General features: G+C 44.3%; 3 protein-coding genes across 6 annotated transcripts; 2 read left to right on the top strand and 1 right to left on the bottom strand.

Annotated features, from left to right (window-relative positions):
• Positions 1–372: 372 nt before the first annotated feature.
• Positions 373–5,386, top strand: LOC6530959 (endoplasmic reticulum metallopeptidase 1). 2 transcript variants are annotated; one of them, XM_002091761.3, is made up of 11 exons: positions 373–650; positions 2,176–2,834; positions 2,897–3,257; positions 3,318–3,701; positions 3,760–3,940; positions 4,001–4,329; positions 4,390–4,489; positions 4,545–4,647; positions 4,710–4,902; positions 4,960–5,052; positions 5,113–5,386. In XM_002091761.3, exons 1-11 carry the CDS (start codon positions 618–620, stop codon positions 5,278–5,280), a joined length of 2,604 nt encoding a protein of 867 aa, XP_002091797.1. In that variant the 5' UTR covers positions 373–617; the 3' UTR covers positions 5,281–5,386. The 2 variants fall into 2 exon arrangements, with proteins under 2 accessions (XP_002091797.1, XP_015051811.1); XM_015196325.3 differs by lacking the exon at positions 373–650 and adding an exon at positions 1,307–1,485.
• Positions 5,387–6,680: 1,294 nt separating this feature from the next.
• LOC6530958 (endoplasmic reticulum metallopeptidase 1) lies at positions 6,681–10,406 on the top strand. Its single transcript, XM_002091760.3, has 7 exons — positions 6,681–6,757; positions 7,399–8,084; positions 8,155–9,086; positions 9,151–9,335; positions 9,392–9,535; positions 9,605–9,807; positions 9,867–10,406. Exons 2-7 carry the CDS (start codon positions 7,399–7,401, stop codon positions 10,315–10,317), a joined length of 2,601 nt encoding a protein of 866 aa, XP_002091796.1. The 5' UTR covers positions 6,681–6,757; the 3' UTR covers positions 10,318–10,406.
• On the bottom strand, positions 10,345–16,942 carry LOC6530957 (endoplasmic reticulum metallopeptidase 1). Of its 3 annotated transcripts, none has more exons than XM_015197296.3 (11): positions 16,854–16,942; positions 13,115–13,791; positions 12,919–13,003; positions 12,737–12,857; positions 12,508–12,662; positions 12,062–12,445; positions 11,814–11,994; positions 11,426–11,751; positions 11,154–11,365; positions 10,814–11,096; positions 10,345–10,752 (listed from the first exon to the last, which is right to left on the bottom strand). In XM_015197296.3, the coding sequence occupies exons 2-11, from the start codon at positions 13,783–13,785 to the stop codon at positions 10,585–10,587; spliced, it is 2,586 nt and encodes an 861-aa protein (XP_015052782.1). In that variant the 5' UTR covers positions 13,786–13,791; positions 16,854–16,942; the 3' UTR covers positions 10,345–10,584. The 3 variants fall into 3 exon arrangements, with proteins under 3 accessions (XP_015052782.1, XP_002091795.1, XP_015052779.1); XM_002091759.3 differs by lacking the exon at positions 16,854–16,942 and adding an exon at positions 16,129–16,531; XM_015197293.2 differs by lacking the exon at positions 16,854–16,942 and adding an exon at positions 16,280–16,531.
• Between the last annotated feature and the right edge of the window lie 332 nt (positions 16,943–17,274).

The raw sequence follows: 17,274 nt of genomic DNA, 5'->3' as shown, positions 1-17,274 counted from the left end.
ATTGCATTTCCCGTTTTATGGCACATGTTTTCCACGTTGTCCTCAATTCCAAACGGGATGCTCTCGTGTGTGTGTCTGCGTTTTGCACGTCATCGTTTTCTTATGCACATGCAGGCCAGAACGGAACAGACAGACCGGGCTCATAACTGTAAATGAGCAAAATTACCGTTCTTAGTCGTACCTTTTCATGTGTTCTGCTTTTCCGCTATTTGGCTGGCCAGTTTGTAATTGATTTCTTGTAACCGCCCGAAAGTATGCAATTACGAAGCAGATAAAAGCCGCTTCTGGTGCGATAGACGATCGAAACGATTGCTATCTTTATCGAGTGCCGCACACAATTGTTTTGTTTACCGCACACACACACATTTGCCCAAGTAAACACGAAAAAAATGCGCTGAGTGAAAAGTGTAAATAAAAACAACTAAGAACTGTCAACAAGCCGCTGACCATTATTCTGAATAATTCAGTTAGTGCCGCAACGCTTTGTGGTCAAGCGGTATTAAAACCGCGCTTCGGGAACTTTGATCCCGCATTCGGCGGCCAAAACTCGCAGCGGCAAAAACAACAACGGCGGTTTCGCAACTACATAGATACCGGAAGAAGAAGAGCGAATCGGAATGAGCAGCGAAACGGAGGAGAAAAGATCGAAGGTACGGATGCAGATTTAGAATGCGCTTTCAAATGCGCAAAGTGCACTTAGAGAAATTAAGTACAAAGTCTCAACCGGTTCACAAAATCGTAGAAACTTAAAAACCGACTGGGTTTGCTCTCATAAATACACATTTTTTTATAAAGAAAAGTATTTTTTCGGTCATCCAAAGAAATATTAATAAATATTACTCATGTTTAAATATTTAGAGTATGTACAAATATATAAGATGAAAGATTATTTTCATGGTTCGTTAAAAAGCTGTACTAAACTTAAACCATATGCTTTTGTCATAAAAAAAAATTCAAATTTATGTATTCATTTTTGTTAAGTGTAAAAAATAAGATAAGATGTGGGAAAAAGTTTGCACTTATAATGCTGGTGCTCTAATTAATTGATATATCGGATTGGTCAAGTTCAGAATTATGAACAATCCAAGCGGAAGTTATGTAGGCATTCCTCACAGTCCACTGTTAATGAAAATCCAGCCCCCACAACCCCCTTTACCCTAAGTAGTTATAAACATAATTCGAACTACAAGCTAAAAGATAAGATACGTTGTATAGTGCGCGAGAGAATAGAAAAGCTATTTCTCTCTGGAGAGAGGGAATTTGAGACCGGTACTTTAGGATAACCAATGCAGTGGAACGGTTCAGTAGAGCGTTGGACGCCGGCGCGATCGGTTCATAGGTAGATCTTGAGCAAAATACCGGACATCGTAATCCGGAAACATGAGTGGCAGTGAGAAGAATGTGCGGCGACGCGTCATTACGCCGACCAGCGATCCTACGAATATAGATCCATTGTTACGACCCCGCGGCTCCCAACAGTATGAGGTAAGCACCCACTTTAGGTCCTTGATTAGATTGCTCTTGGAATTGGAACTGGAATTGGGTGTGGTATGTGCTAATCAACGGCGATCAAAACAGCCGCAACATGACCATTATCCATGGCTGACATCCAAAAGAATCGAACAAATTCGGCGGCATGAGTGCAGTACTTATCTGGAAAAAGAGCCGATAGTTAACGCACAGTGGATACCCTTGAGATAGCACCGCACCATTTCGCCCCAGTTGCACCCCCAGTTTATCTATCTGTCTGGCCTCGATTTAGTGGAGCTATTGCCAACACAAGGAGGTATACTATCCACCTATAACCAATTCGATTTTCGGTGGCAACAGGTTTTGCAACTCTTCCAACTGGCGGGCTGACCAGCGATAAGATAACCGTTGATGGATTAAATCTAACTTTCGACTTGATACCTATAGTCGATTCCAATTTCGAAATTGACTCATGTCTGGGAGCCAAACGTAGGTGTATCTAACTACGAAGTTCTGGGTAATATCCATGCGGTGTGAATGAAACCGTGCCGAAAGTGAGCTATCTTTAGGGTTCATTGGTAAATGTAAAAGGAATATATATATATCACTTAGTTCCGAAAGAGATAAGTGCTTAAAGCCCATACAGGCATAGCAGACTTATTAAATTATTTTTACTTTATATAATCTATATCAACTCCATTTCAGGCTCAGCCCAATGGCTGTGAGCGAGCATTTGTCCGGGGCAACAAGATCAAGTGGTTCTGGGCACCGGCCTTCTTTGGATTCTGGCTGCTGCTTTATGTGACCATCTCGATCCCCGCCTGTCACCGCCTTCCCCGCCCGCTGACCATTCAGGATGAGGCCACGCACCCCGACCAGTTCATCGCCGAGCGCGCAGAGAAAAATCTGCGGGAGCTGGTGAGCCTGGGACCCCGAGTGGTGGGCAGTCGACAGAATGAGATGGCTGCGCTGAAGATGCTGTCCCAGAAGATGCAAAAAATACGCTCCGGCACTGCCAACGATATTGAAGTGGATGTTCAGGTGGCCTCCGGCAGCTATGTTCACTGGTCCATGGTCAACATGTACCAGAGCATTCAGAATATTGTGGTCAAGATCAGTCCGAAGAACTCAAACAGCACTACTTATCTGCTGGTAAACAGTCACTACGATTCGGTGCCGGCGGGACCTGGCGCTGGCGATGACGGCTCCATGGTGGCCACTATGATGGAGGTACTCCGTGTGCTGGCCAAGTCCGACAAGCCACTGAAGAACCCTGTTGTTTTCCTGTTCAACGGTGCCGAGGAAAATCCCCTTCAGGCCTCCCACGCCTTCATCACCCAGCACAAGTGGGCCAAGTATTGCAAGTAGGTCAAATGAGTGCTTTTTATTCAGCCAGCTTTAACTTACTTTCATTTCACCCGTACAGGGCACTTATCAATCTCGATTCCTGCGGCAATGGCGGTCGAGAGATCCTCTTCCAATCGGGACCCAATCATCCCTGGCTGATGAAGAACTACCGACGTGCCATTAAGCATCCCTATGCTTCTACCATGGGCGAGGAGCTGTTCCAGCACAACTTCATTCCCTCTGACACGGACTTCCGCATTTTCCGTGACCACGGATCGGTTCCCGGCTTGGATATGGCCTATACCTACAACGGATTCGTCTACCACACGCGTCACGACACCGCAGAGATCTTTCCCAGGGGTAGCTTCCAGCATACTGGTGACAATCTGTTGGCTTTGGTCCGACAGATTGCTAACTCTCCGGAGATAGAGAATTCCGCGGTAACATGGCTGATGAAGAGTTAAAGAGTTAATTATTAATTTCATGCTTCCTTGTTTTAGAAATACGCCAAAGGTCACACCATCTATTTCGATGTCATGGGCTGGTTCCTGGTTTTCTATACCGAAACCGAAGGTGTTATCTTGAACGTTATCGTCTCCTTGGTCTCCATCGGTATTTGTGGCTACGCTATTAAGTTGATATCCGTCAACTCGGGCATAAAGCTTGAGAAGATCCTGAGGAAGGTTGGGCACACCCTCCTCGTTCAGATTCTATCTGTTGTTGTGGGAGCCGTCCTGCCAGTTTTGCTTGGTCTGTTCATGGATGCGGTGCATTTGCCTCTGTCGTGGTTCTCGAACTCCTGGCTCATCCTGGGTCTGTACTTCACCACATTCTTCTTCGGTTTGGCCATAGTGCCCGCTTTGTATTTCCACTGGACTAAGCACGTAAGTATTTTTTGATTGAGATGTTTAATCTTTTGACTAAATTTAAATCCCTTTTCAGGATAAGCTTCCCATTGGCCAGCGGATTCAGCTTTTGCTGCACTGCCACTGCGTGCTTCTGTCCGTCCTCACCCTGATCTTCACCATCTGTGGAATTCGATCTGTTTTTGTCCTGATGCTCAGCTGTTTGTTCTATACTGTGGGCTTGATCATTAATATTGCCACCAAACTGCACACCAAGGGTGAGTTGAACTCAATTTCTGCGTAGATTGCTTTTTAATAAGTATTTGTATTCCCATTAGATGTCGCTTGGGTTATTCCGCACATTGTTTGCACTGTGCCACCGTTTGTATTCTTCGCTTATTTCTCGCACGGATTCTTCACCACGTTTATTCCCATGTTCGGTCGTTTTGGCGAGAACCTTAATCCGGATCTGGCGGTGGCTGTTTTCAGTGTTGCCGTGGGCTTCCTGTGCTGCGGTTTCATTATCCCTGTTCTGCAGTTGTTCAATAAGTCGAAGACCATCATCTGCGGCCTGATGGGCATTACCTTATTGTGCTTCATCATTGCAATGACACCAATTGGATTCCCGTATCGTCCACAGACGAATGTCCAGCGTTTCGCTGTCCTGGTAAGAAACTATAGTTATTTTCCATGGATAAGTAATAAGGACTTCCATTTCATTTTATAGCACACCAAGCGTACCTTCCACGATGCCGAAAACAATGTGCGCCGTCAGGAATCTGGTTACTTTATTATGCCCCAGGACAGACGCACTTACACTGTGAAAAGTAAGCTTAACTGTTCAAATTTAAAGGGTTATTAATGGATTTGTTGCGTTTTAAGATGCGGTCATCAACATGACGCAAGCCCAAAGGATTGGATCCGATTGCGATAAGGAAATTAATTGCGGATTGCCCCTATACAATCAGCGTTGGCATAAAACCAGGTTAGTTACTTATTCAAAAAGGTTGTATGAATTGGTAAACTAATCCATTGGGATACTTATAGAAAAAACAGTTTATGGATACCCGCATCGCCACCTGTTCTTGGCGAGAATGTGCCGACCGTTTTATTGCTATCCAAGAACACAGTGTCGGCCACCAGAATTCGCTATGAAATGCAGCTGAGTGGACCCAATCACATGGCGCTCTTTATTCAGCCCTTGAATGGAGCAAAGATGATGGACTGGTCCTTCCATCAGGTAATAATTAAATCCATGTAAAGCCTGAATTCCATGTTAATAACTTGACAATTACAGGCTCCCTTACGTCTGAGCTTTGAGCCACCTTACTTCATCTACTTCTCCTGGGGTGTCAATGGGGATCCTCTTAAATTCTGGCTAGAACTGGAGGTAAGTTATGAAAAACTCGCAATTGTTTACAAAAAAATATATATTTGCCATATCTACCAGAAACCCAACGGAAATTGGAACTCTACTACTGTGGAACTCGGTCTGGGAGGCCATTGGACCCATCACAAGGAACTAATTACGCCCGACTTTAGGAAGTTCCTCGACAGTTTTCCCCATTATGTGGATGCCACACCCTGGCCAGCTTCGTTTGAGAGCCGGATCTTCTAGAGAAGCTATCTAATGTATACTTTATTGTACCTTAGTAAAATAAATATCGTGAGAACTTTGTTCTTGAGATACGAAAAAACATAATGATTGATAAGCGACACTTAAACCTAATAAGTTTTATTGGTCTATTGATTTATCGATAATTAATAATAACTAATCCCCTAAGCTATATGCGGTCAATATCAAAGTGTTGCGATTGTAAAAGTTTCGCCAATCTAAAGTTACATAAGACCTACACGTAGAATTTATTTTCTACATGATATGAGCCTAGAAATGAGGAATGCCGAGTATTTGACCAAGAAGAGTGTTTGTACTCTCGGTGTCCGTAAAAAAAGTGACCAAAATTCGTATTGACTCGAATTTTATGACACCGTCGGGGAATAATCGGCAATAGATTTATAATTTATGGTCCAAAATGTCAGCCAGCTTGTGCCGCACGCAGAAAATAAATGGCGAAATCGCTCATCGCCCCCAAAAGAGAGTTATTTTTCATAATGTCCATTCACGGAAAGTGTGATGCAGACTGATTTTTGATTGTCAGATTAGGATTTGATAATTTAATATGTCCGAATGCTTATCACCATGCATAGTTAGACATTTCCGATGGATTATCTAAAAAGTAAATACAAATTTAATAAACGTGGGACCAACATGTTGTTTAGGCTCTAATGTTCACAGTAGTAAATCATGAGCTGTTCTATACTCGTAGTACGTCCTGCCAAGACATTTTTATTAGTATTTAGCCCCGCTATAAAAAAAAGAACCTAAGGTAATAAGAAACAACCAGTGCCAGACAGGTATTGTTATCTAAGCCGAAAATCTAATATACAGCGCCAAAAAAAAGTTATAAATTTATTTTGGGTCAGAGGGGTTTACCAACAAGTCATGAATTTAATTCATGAATTTTAATGCCATTTGCTGCATTGTCTGCGACTAATACTAAGTTACTAACTTAAATTACTTAATTACTTAAATTATAATTACAAATTTGTGGGATTCCTTGGAAATTCCCACTTATATTTAATTTGTGTTCTTATCTAACTTACACGTTTTTAATTTATGTGATCCGATTAGACGGTCGCATATTTCAAATTAAAGGAGCAGCCAATCTAAATTATTTTATGTAGGTTTTATGTAGATTTTTTAGATTTTGGACCCCACCGAATGATCCACGCCGAACGTGAGTCCTAATCGCGTTAACAACGGGGTCCATAAAGAAGTTATAAAGAGAAAATGCTTCTGGTATCGCCTATCGCTGGATGTAATCGTTTTATGCGCCGAATTCGACGATTATAATCATAATATTTAATTATTATCGCTGCCATGGTGGCGATAAGAAGTCCACGGCGCCGAAACTGGGCCCTACTTAATTCTTGGGAACCCGAACGGAGCGTCTTAGTTGCCCAACGGCTGGGCTCTGGTACGGTTGTATTTTAAAGTTTGTGATTCCGGTCCGAGAGTCGCGTGCGATCTGAAGGTTAGTGGTATGCCTAACCATATTTTAACGGACTTGAGCTGATTAAGATCGCAGAGTGTCCTCAAAGTGATTGTGTTCCTTTCAAATATAAGGCTTGCTGTCGAAAAAGTGAAGTCATGTCTACTGATAAGCTTGCGAAAATCAAGGAATTCCTTACAAAGTGATATAATATAATATTTCCAAGAAAATGGGCCTTGTTTCCTGAGCTTCGAGTATCCATAGGCGATAAGAAAGTTTATATCGGCCATAAAATAGGACCTGGTCATGTTATCGTTTGCTGTTTTTAGAACAAGTATTTGTGACATTTGAAATTTTGGAGACCATAAACTTAAGTGCTTTGTAGGGAGCTAATGGCTTTACGACCTTTCTACACTCTCCAACTGGAGCAATTTATGATATTTTTATTGCTTCCATTTATTCAATCGAAAGACTTCGATTCGGCAACCACTCATATAGCATGAGATAATTGTAAATTATTCGCGGTCCTATATCGTAAGTGTGTGCTGCACGCGAATATCGTTTTGTTTAGTGCCTAAAAGTATGCAACGTTTTCTTATAACTCGAGTTAGATTTTCTTTGACAAATTTTCAAGTTGAACGTCTATTTCCTGCGACCTATAACTTCCGGATTTCAACTTCCAGATGTCTTTCTCAATCCTTGACATCACAGAGGAGAAGGATGGCGGCAAGTCCAGGGATAAGAAGTGGCCCTGGTTCGGAGCACCCATTTACGCGGCCGCCGCCTTTGCTCTGTTCTATGCCGCCGTACTGCCCAGTTTTTACAGCTACCCAAAGATGCTGTACCAGAGTGAGGAGGCACTGCATCCGGATGAGTTCATCGGCGAGCGGGCGATGCGCCAGTTGGCCGAGTACTCGGCAATTGGCAACAAGATGAGTGGCTCCATCAACAACGAGGTGCACACGATTAATTTCCTGCTGCGAGAGATCCAGAAGATCAAGGACGAGGCGCGTTTGGATCTCTATGACATTGAAGTGGACACGCAGTACTCTTCGGGTGGCTTCCATTTGTGGGGCATGACCATATCCTACACCAATCTCTCTAATGTGATAGTAAAAATATCCCAGAAGAGCTCAGACAACGAGAACTATCTTCTGGTCAACTCCCACTACGATTCGGAGGTGCAAACACCTGCTGCTGGAGATGATGGGGTCATGGTGGTGGTCATGCTGGAAACGCTGCGAGTAATCTCGCGCTCCGAAAAGACCCTCACACATCCCGTGGTCTTCCTTTTCAATGGCGCCGAGGAGGCTTGTATGCTGGGCTCCCACGGATTTATCACACAGCACAAATGGTCCAAGAATTGCAAGTAAGTTTTCTGTAACTTCTAAGAGTAAAAAACGGAAATCACTCATCCATTTCCTCTCTACGAATGTCAGAGCTTTGGTGAACCTGGACTCGACTGGCGCTGGTGGCCGTGAGGTGCTCTTCCAAACGGGTCCCAATCACCCGTGGCTGGCGAAATATTACCAAGCAAGTGTTCCACATCCATATGCTCAGACTTTGGCCGAAGAGCTGTTCCAGCACAACTTCATTCCCTCGGACACCGATTTCCGCATCTTCCGCGATTACGGAGGCGTTCCTGGCCTGGACATGGCCAGTGTGATGAATGGCTATGTGTACCACACCGAGTTCGATAACTTCAAGAACGTGGAATACGGCACTTACCAGTCGACCGGCGAGAACGTATTGCCTCTGATTTGGGCACTGGCCAATGCTCCAGAGCTGGATAACACTACGGCGTATGAGAAGGGACACACCGTGTACTATGACTTCTTGGGCTGGTTCATGATGACCTATACGGAATCCGTGAGCATAGCCATCAATGTGGTGGTTTCTGTGGCGGCCTTCGTTTGCATCGGCACTTCGGTGTACATCATGACATTGGACAATGGTGCAGATGCGCCGAAGGCGGTGGTCATGAGATTTGCCATCATCTTCCTGGTCCAAGCGGGCACTCTGTTCGTGGCCTGCGGCTTGACCCTCTTGGTGGCGGTGTTTATGCAAGGCGTGGGTCTAGCGGAATCCTGGTACTACGGAAAATGGATGGCCTTTGGGCTGTACTTCTGCACCTTGTTCTTCGCCTTTGGCATACTTCCGGCCACTTATATTGGATATTCGAAGAGGAAAACGAACATGAAGTTGGATCAGACCATCGCCTGCTTCATGCACGCCCAGTGCATCCTGCTGGCCCTGCTCTGCATCATCATGACCATCATGAGCATTCGCTCCAGCTACTTTTTCATGGTGGGCATCTTCTTCTACACGCTTTCCGTCCTGGTGCAAATAGTACTGAAGCTCACCCTGAAGAGTGAGTATTTGGACAAGATTTTCTAGATTTCAGGATTTTTAAAGGATTTCTTTTTCCCCTTTAGAGAGCTACTTCGTGACAGTTCACCTGCTGTTCCAGCTGCTGCCCTTCTTCTTCTACACCTACATCTGCTATGCAACTCTGGTCACCTTTGTGCCCATGGAGGGTCGCGATGGCCCCGAAAGTACTCCCGATATAATGATATCACTCTTTATCATTGCAACCGCTATCAACTACGCGGGCTTTGTTGTAAGTTGATTTAGTTAACCTTTTTGTTTCAAGTTATATTAAGCATATCCTTGCAGATTCCCATCATGCACAAGTTCCGAAAGCCCAAGATTGTGTTCTCATCGTTTGGTGTGATCACAATTATTTTCATCATCTTGGCTTGCACATCCGCCGGTTTTCCATTTGCGAAGCAATTGGCGCCTCAGCGTTATTATGTCCTGGTAAGTCTATAGATACATACTTCAGATTCAGATACATCTATATAACTTACCCTTTAATTTTGCCATCAGCATACGCAACGAACATTCCACAATTTGGATGGCACTAGTAAGCAGGACTCGGGCTATTATATTCAGCCTGTGGATACACGACTCCATGAACTGGATGACACAACATTCAAGAACGCCGAGCCGGAAAGCTGGACGGCAGCCACCTGTGCCGCTGAGCCCTACTGTGGCCTTCCACTGTACAGTGGCCGCTGGATAGAATGGAAGTGAGTTGGTGATCTCAGCCCGTCCTAAGTCGGGAGCTAAACTTGTTCTTTTATCACAGAGACTCTGCCCGTTGGATCTACAGTTCGCCACCCGTGATCCCATTGAACATAAACCTTACCCAGGTGTCGAAAGATTCCCTGGTAGGCAACAAGGTACGATATGAGTACAATCTGAGGGCCAGCGATCGCGTTATGATGTACATAGATCCGCTCGAAAATGTCAAGGTGACCGACTGGTCCTTTGACCACACACCTTTGTTGGAGAAGCACACACCTCCATACCTGATCTATGCCATATACTCGCAAACCGAAGAGCCCCTCAACTTTTGGGTGGAACTCGAGCACGAGGAGAGCAACACAGATGGACCATACATGAAGCTGGTGGTATCCGAGCACTTCCAGTACCATCCCGAGCACTACACCGAGGACTACAAAGAGTTCCTCGCAACCTTCCCGGATTGGACGTATACCACCGATTGGTTCTCGGCCCTCGAGAGCTGGATTGTATAGGCGGCGATGAGAATATAGACTCCAAAGTTGGCGTATCTTAATAAATAATTTATAATATATTTTAATAAAATTACAAAGTAGTAACTACAGTGCTCTAATCGTAAATACTAATACAATTTAGGACGTGCCATGCGTATCGACACTTTGTTCGTTGGATTAGGTTAAATGGTACACTTCATCATCAACAGTACCAGAATTAAGAGTAGCTGAGGTGTCATGGCAAAAATGGGATTGAGTTGCGTTCGTGAAGGAACTTTGAGCCTGCACTTAAAGCTGCCAACTGTTGTAGGATCCAAGCCAGGAGCTAACATGCGCCCACGGCGGAAACGTGGCCAGGAACTCCCGGAAGTCCTCCGTAATGTACATGTCGTCGTGTATTCGATGGCCCATTAGAGCTATTTTGAAAGTGCCTCCCGACCAATTTGGATCATCGTGCTGGAAAAGAGAAATGAGTTAACTATTCCACTCATGCATAATCTGTAAGTATTTGTATTACCTCGAATTCCAGTGAAAACTGCAGGGGCTTGGGATCTAATGCATATGACCAGTACACGTAGTATGGAGGCGTTACATTCGCATCCAGCGGATCTTTGATGAAGGACCAATCCACCAATTTGCTATCGTTTAGGGGTAGAATGAATATGCTCGTGTGATCTGGCCCTGAGATCTCCAGATCAAATTTAATATTTGTATCCGATTTGCTCGATTTATCCAAAATAGTCAGTGTGGGAATATACTCCCTATTTGGCTCGGGACCAGGCACAAAATAACTATTGTCACTGAGCACAAGTAAAACAGTAAGTAAAGGTAAGTTATTTGATGTTTTAAGAACTTACACTGCATTTAACCAGCGTGAGCTGTAAATGGGGAATCCGCACATGAGCTCCGAATCACAATCGATGCGTTCTGACTTGGTAAAGTTAGTGTTCTCAAAGAGAATGTCATCCACGGTGTGTGGACGCCGATCGACCGGAAGGACAAAGTATCCCGAATCCCTGTGACTAACTGTGCTTGCAGCATCGCCATTGTGGAAGGTTCTCGCTGTGTGCTGTAAGAAAATATCAAATTTAGGAGACTGGAATGTAACAATCCATGGCAAAAGACATACCACAGCGAAGAATCTTTGGGGAGCCGTCTTCTCGGCGTAGGGAAAGGCAATCGGTGTTGCGGCAAATATGATAAACACTATCGTACAGACGCCAAACATTGAGATAATTGTCTTGGACTTGCGGAACAAACAGAACAAGGGCACCAGGAAGGGTGCAAATAGCAGCACCATCAGTGCCGTAAAGAAACCCATTAGAATCTCCGGATTGGTATTACACTCGCGTCCCTGCATGGGCACAAAAACCACATAGAAGGCATAGCAGCAGTACGTGTAGAACATGAAGGGCAGCACCTGGCAAATGCAGTGCGGTATGAGCCACAGGAAATCTAAAAAATAATGAAGAAGTACTTTAGATAGTACAAAACATATATAAGGTAGTGGGACTCACTTGTTTTGTGTGCCTTGGTAACCAAGTTAAGCAGCACGGACAGAGTGTAGAAGCCGATGCAGAGCATTATGACAAAGGCGGAACGAATGCTATAGCTCACCATTATGGCGGTGATGATGGTCAGGATCAGGCAATGCGAATGCATCAACAGCTGAATGCCATAGCCCAGGGGTAAGCCATGCTAAAAAGTAGAAAAGAAAGTAGAATCAAAATCTTGATTAAGTTACATTAAAACTAGATCAACTCACCTCTTTGGTGCGACTAAAGTAAATAGCTGGCACAATGCCCATACCGAAAATCATGGGGCAGAAGTACAAGCCAAAAAGCATCCAGTTTTGGGAGAACCAGGACATCGGCAGATTAACCGCGTCCAGGAACAGGGCTATCGATATGACCAGACCAATGCCCAGAGCAACTCCAGCTACCTGGAGAGCGGCCAGAATGCCAAACTTGGCCCAGATCCGTCGACGGAACATGCCCGTGCTGCTGGACATCATCCAGATGTACAGAACGATGGTGACGCACACCAGGACACACACAGTGATGTTGATAATGATACCGGTGGTCTCCGGATAATAGACAAAGAACCAGCCCATCATGTCGAAGAATATCATGTGTCCCTCGGCGTATTTCTAATTGAAATAGATTCCTGTTTTAAAAATATACTTTTTAATAGTAATATTATATAACCAACCGATGGATTCTCCAGTTCCTCTGCGTTGGCCAGTGCCTTGACCAAAGCCAAAATATTCTCGCCAGTCAGTTGGTAAGTTCGCCGCGGGATGAGATTAAAGCGATCATATTTGGTATGGTACACATAGCCATTCAAAGTCTGCGCCATATCGAGACCTGCCGAGACCAAAAGACCAAAATACCAGATGTCTTAGTGATTAGGCACATTTTCGTACTTCACTTTATATTACCGGGTATATGGCCGTAGTCGCGGAACACGCGATAATCGGTCTCTGAGGGAACAAAGCCATTTTGGAACAATTCCTCTCCGATAGTGGAGGCAAATGGATGAACTATGTTCTTGCCGTAGTACTTAACAGAAATAAACAAGATTAACAACAATCCAATATGTAAGAACTAATGGGAGACCTACCTTCATCAGCCAAGGATGATCGGGTCCGGATTGAAATAGGATCTCTCGTCCTCCACTGCCAGCCGAATCCAAATTGATGACCGCTCTAAAAAATGTAACAGTTTCTATAGGTAAATAGGTCTAGTACTGAATATATCTAAAATCTGGGCTATAATGCCTATAACATGCATCAATTTGGTACAAGGACTCGACTTACTTTACGTTTTGGGCCCAAGGATGTTGGGTGATGAATGCGTGGCTGCCCTGCAGTGGATTCTCCTCAGCTCCGTTGAAGAGGAACACAACCGAGTAGGTGAGCGGGGTCTCGTACTTGGTGATAACCCGTAGAACCTCCAGCATGATCACACACATCATTCCGGCATCACCGGCACCCGAGCTTCCCGGCACGGAATCAAAGTGGGAATTGATCAGAAGAGCCGCTTCACTGGTGGCATTCTTCGGCGACAGCTTGACCACCACATTCTGGATGCTCTGATAGACATTGACCATCGACCAGAGCAGATAGTTACCGGAGGCAACTTGGACATCCTTCTCGATATCGTAGAGATCCGTTCGAGCCTCGTCGATGATGTCACCTATCTCGCTGAGCAGAAACTGAATGGCCACCTGTTCGTTGGCCGCACTGCCCACGACCTTGGGTCCGATCTTGGAGAGCCTGAGAAGGGTGTTCTCCGCCCGCTCCCCGATGAACTGGCCCGGCTGCTGGCGCTCATCCTCGAGGGTCTTTAGCTGTGGCATGCGATGGAAACTGGGTATCACCACCAGATAGAAGAGCAGAAACCAGCATGACACGAACAGAGGTGCCCAGTACCAGCCGATCTTGCTGCGATTGTAGATGATCTTCATGTTTTCGTACTTTGATTTCATTGTGGCCTGAAAGGGGATAAAAATACATTCACATTATGGCTCACCGAAACTAAATATTAAGAGTGTCGGAGTCAGTAACCTCCCCCCACTAATTAAGCTCAATTGTCGAATTCCAATTGTGACGCATTCGGCTGATAAAGCTCTGCAGATATGTGTCACCACGGCTAATCGGTTCCATTTCTCTGGCGATGGAACGATGGGGAAAGGGTTAAGTTAATGCAGCCACTTGAGCGTTGAGCATCGATTAAATAATTAGGAGAGTCGTGATAAGCCAGTGCGATCGACTTGAAGCTGTCGGCAGAAGGACGGATTCCAACTGTTCAATATTCCATTGAAATCGATCAGGAAATATGTTGATAGCACATGGGCACAAACCTCGAAACATGAATGAGGTTCTTGTCTCGTGAATACTCCACATTATCGAATCAAGGCAGTGATTATTCAAAGCATCTGCCATAGATAATACTTATCGGGTATTCGAAGTGTCAAGTGGGCAGGAAATGAAGTAGGCTACAGAATCTTAAGTGCTCCAAAGCTTTTGTAATTCATATTTAAGGAATATGTTGGCGTTGAGTGTATACTCTTACTTTCAATGTTTTCCATTGCGCGTAGAGATACAATCCGCACCAAATTTCAAAGCGGAAAACATGTGTTCACCATTTGGCTTACAAAACAAAAAATGAAATAAAAGATCGCTGTTTAAATGAAAAGTAACGACAGGCGCAAATTAGCCAACGACATTGAAATGATGCAGCTTTAACCAAATAAACAATGAGTCCATATTTATATTCGGTATTTGGGAATCTAACAATTTTGGGCGAATAAAACATAGGCATTCTGAACACATCAACATTGAATGAGACACATTTTGTAATTTTTCGGACGGTATTTCATGCTTATTTATAGCCAACTGGGCTATACTACATATATTATGGTTTAATGTTCATACATGTGATGCGGCTGAGTTTCTGTGTGGGAAATATTTAATAACAAATTTTTGTTTGTTTGCCAGTGCCGCAGCGAAAATACACTATTCCTGTTTTGGATTTTGGTGAATCAAAAGAGATTTTATAAATCATAATCAAATTCACATCTAATAAATACACCTATAATTAATTCTATAAATTAATTCTTCAAAAATGTGTAGATTATTTATAAATCATAAAAGTCATTCGGCATCATTCCCTCTTGTTTTACTGTAGGCTTAAGCTTTTTTTAAGTATAAGCAACCCACCGAATATTACAAATGTGCGATCATCTTTTGAAATGGCCCACTAAACATTTCAAACATCGCATTTTCCGAGATGAATGTCCACCAAAATAAAAACTGACGACGAGTGTGTCCTAAAAACGAATAGGACCACTGGGTGAGGGGGAGGGGTAGAAAAACTACTGGCTACTGAGGCAATTAAGCGAAATGTTTTTATTTTCTCAATTTGCCGCAACTGAATGCAAAAATGCCATTGGGATTACAGTGCAACATCGACATCGCGACCCATTTTCCACTGACTTCTAGGTGACCCGCGCCGGCGGCAAGAAGAAGAGCACGATTAAAAGTGAGGCAAGTAAAAAAAAGAAACACGAATGCGATGTGCAAAAGTAATCTCCTCGTACTTCACCCCATTCGAAACGCTTATCGATTGAGCTAATCACTTTCCACCACAACAACAACAAACAAACAGAGGAAACTCTCTGTGCGGCAGCCACACCTACTTAATAACCAAAAAAAAATGTGGGGGGAGGTGGAATGTGGAACTATTTAAAGACAATTTGAATGGGGGGCATTGAAAGAAGTGGAGAATCCAAAACAAAACTTGCGTTGCAGAGGCGTCGGCGCAATCAACTGTGACAACAACAGCGGGCACGAAAAGCCGGCTAAGGCAACAAACAAATCAAAGGTCTGCGGACTATTGGATACCTTGTTAATGCCTACAGAAAACATTTACAAAGTTCCGTTTGGCACTATAAAGTTCCTAATCGCGATTTCAGATTAAAGATTGAAAGAAGAGGTCGTTCTTGAGGCTTAACTGTCCTATCAGTTATTAGAATATGAACTTATAAGTGTCGAAACAACTTTTTCTTTCAACCTTATACATCGCACAGTATAGAAACCACATCAACTTGCGACAAGAACCGCATTTGTTTGGACTTAATGCAAGCAGACGCATTGGAAAAATAAAAGAAGTTGGAACGAAAAACAATCAGCAGGCACACAGGCACAGATACGGCTACAAATGCGGATACAGATACAAATGCAGACGGAGACGCAGATGCAGATGCAGACGGCATTCAAACATAAACACACATAGAACGCGACACGCTGCAAGGGCTTGAGTCAATAACCTGCTGCAGAAAGGAAGTTGCGGTTGCACTTGCGGTTGTTTGTTGAAAGAAATGCCCCCGAAGAAGAAGAAGAGGCAGACGAAGAAGAAGAAGAGCGGTAGAATTCTGGTCTCCTTCACTCCAAAGAAGCCTGGCAACTGTTGTCTGCTACCTTTTGGCCCGCTGCAAGAATCTTCCGCGTCTTCCGTCTGCGCGAAGACGATCACTTGCACTGTTGTAGAATCAGAATCGCCGGCACAATTAGTTGGCACTCGCGTTGTCTTATTAGCACATAGGACCGAAAATAAACTGAAACTAGTGGGCGCGATGAGTCCAATGCGAGTCCAATTGGAAACTGATTGGATCAGCTGATTGGATGTCGGGGCGTACGACTGTCCCCTTCGACGGTTGGCGTTCGTCTGCGGCTGCTGCTGCTGCTGCTGCGACTGCGGCAGCTGCACTGCGCTGCGCACTTGGCGACAGAGCTCTCTCTGGTCACTCTCTTGCTGCGGCAGGAGATTTGGTTTGGGATTGGGGTCACCAGATGGACGCTACTCTCTTTCTTGTCCGTTTGCTCGCACTCGCGTATGTCGCCTGATGTTTGATGTTTGACTAAAACTATCCAACTTCCCACTAACAGAATCTTACTCTCTTCAAACACTTGTTTCAATTTTCTGCAAGAATATCGGAATATCCTGGTAGATTGGGGTCACCACGAGTCCTTTCTCTCGCTCTCTTACACTCACTTGTAACTACCGTTGCTTGTGGCCTGATTACAGTTTAGTGATTAGTTGTAAGTACGGAATCTTCTGGTGACCGTACTACCGTAATGGAACCACTTGCCGAACGGAGGCAAACTAAAACGCCGGACAATGCCACTGGCAATTTTATACGTGTGGGATTTGTTTGCGGATTTCGGTGCTCCAGGGCTCAAGAGCCGCCGGTGCTTATCACAAGTATCGAGTTATCAGTGGCGGACACCTAATCACTTAATTTGACAGGTACAACTGCCCACAAAGAGGGGAAAAAAGGTGGGGGAGGGGATCATCGCCTGTTTCATCCATATACGCATAGCGATTACATTCGTAATTGCCTGCAATCGAGATTAAGTGCAGGCGATTAGTGGGTATTAGTAGCAGCTCACTGTGATTTCACGGATTCCTCGAA

The sequence above is a fragment of the Drosophila yakuba genome, chromosome 2R, assembly GCF_016746365.2.
Source record: "Drosophila yakuba strain Tai18E2 chromosome 2R, Prin_Dyak_Tai18E2_2.1, whole genome shotgun sequence".
Classification (NCBI taxonomy): Eukaryota; Metazoa; Arthropoda; class Insecta; order Diptera; family Drosophilidae; genus Drosophila; species Drosophila yakuba.
This window is presented reverse-complemented; position numbering and strand designations above follow the sequence as displayed.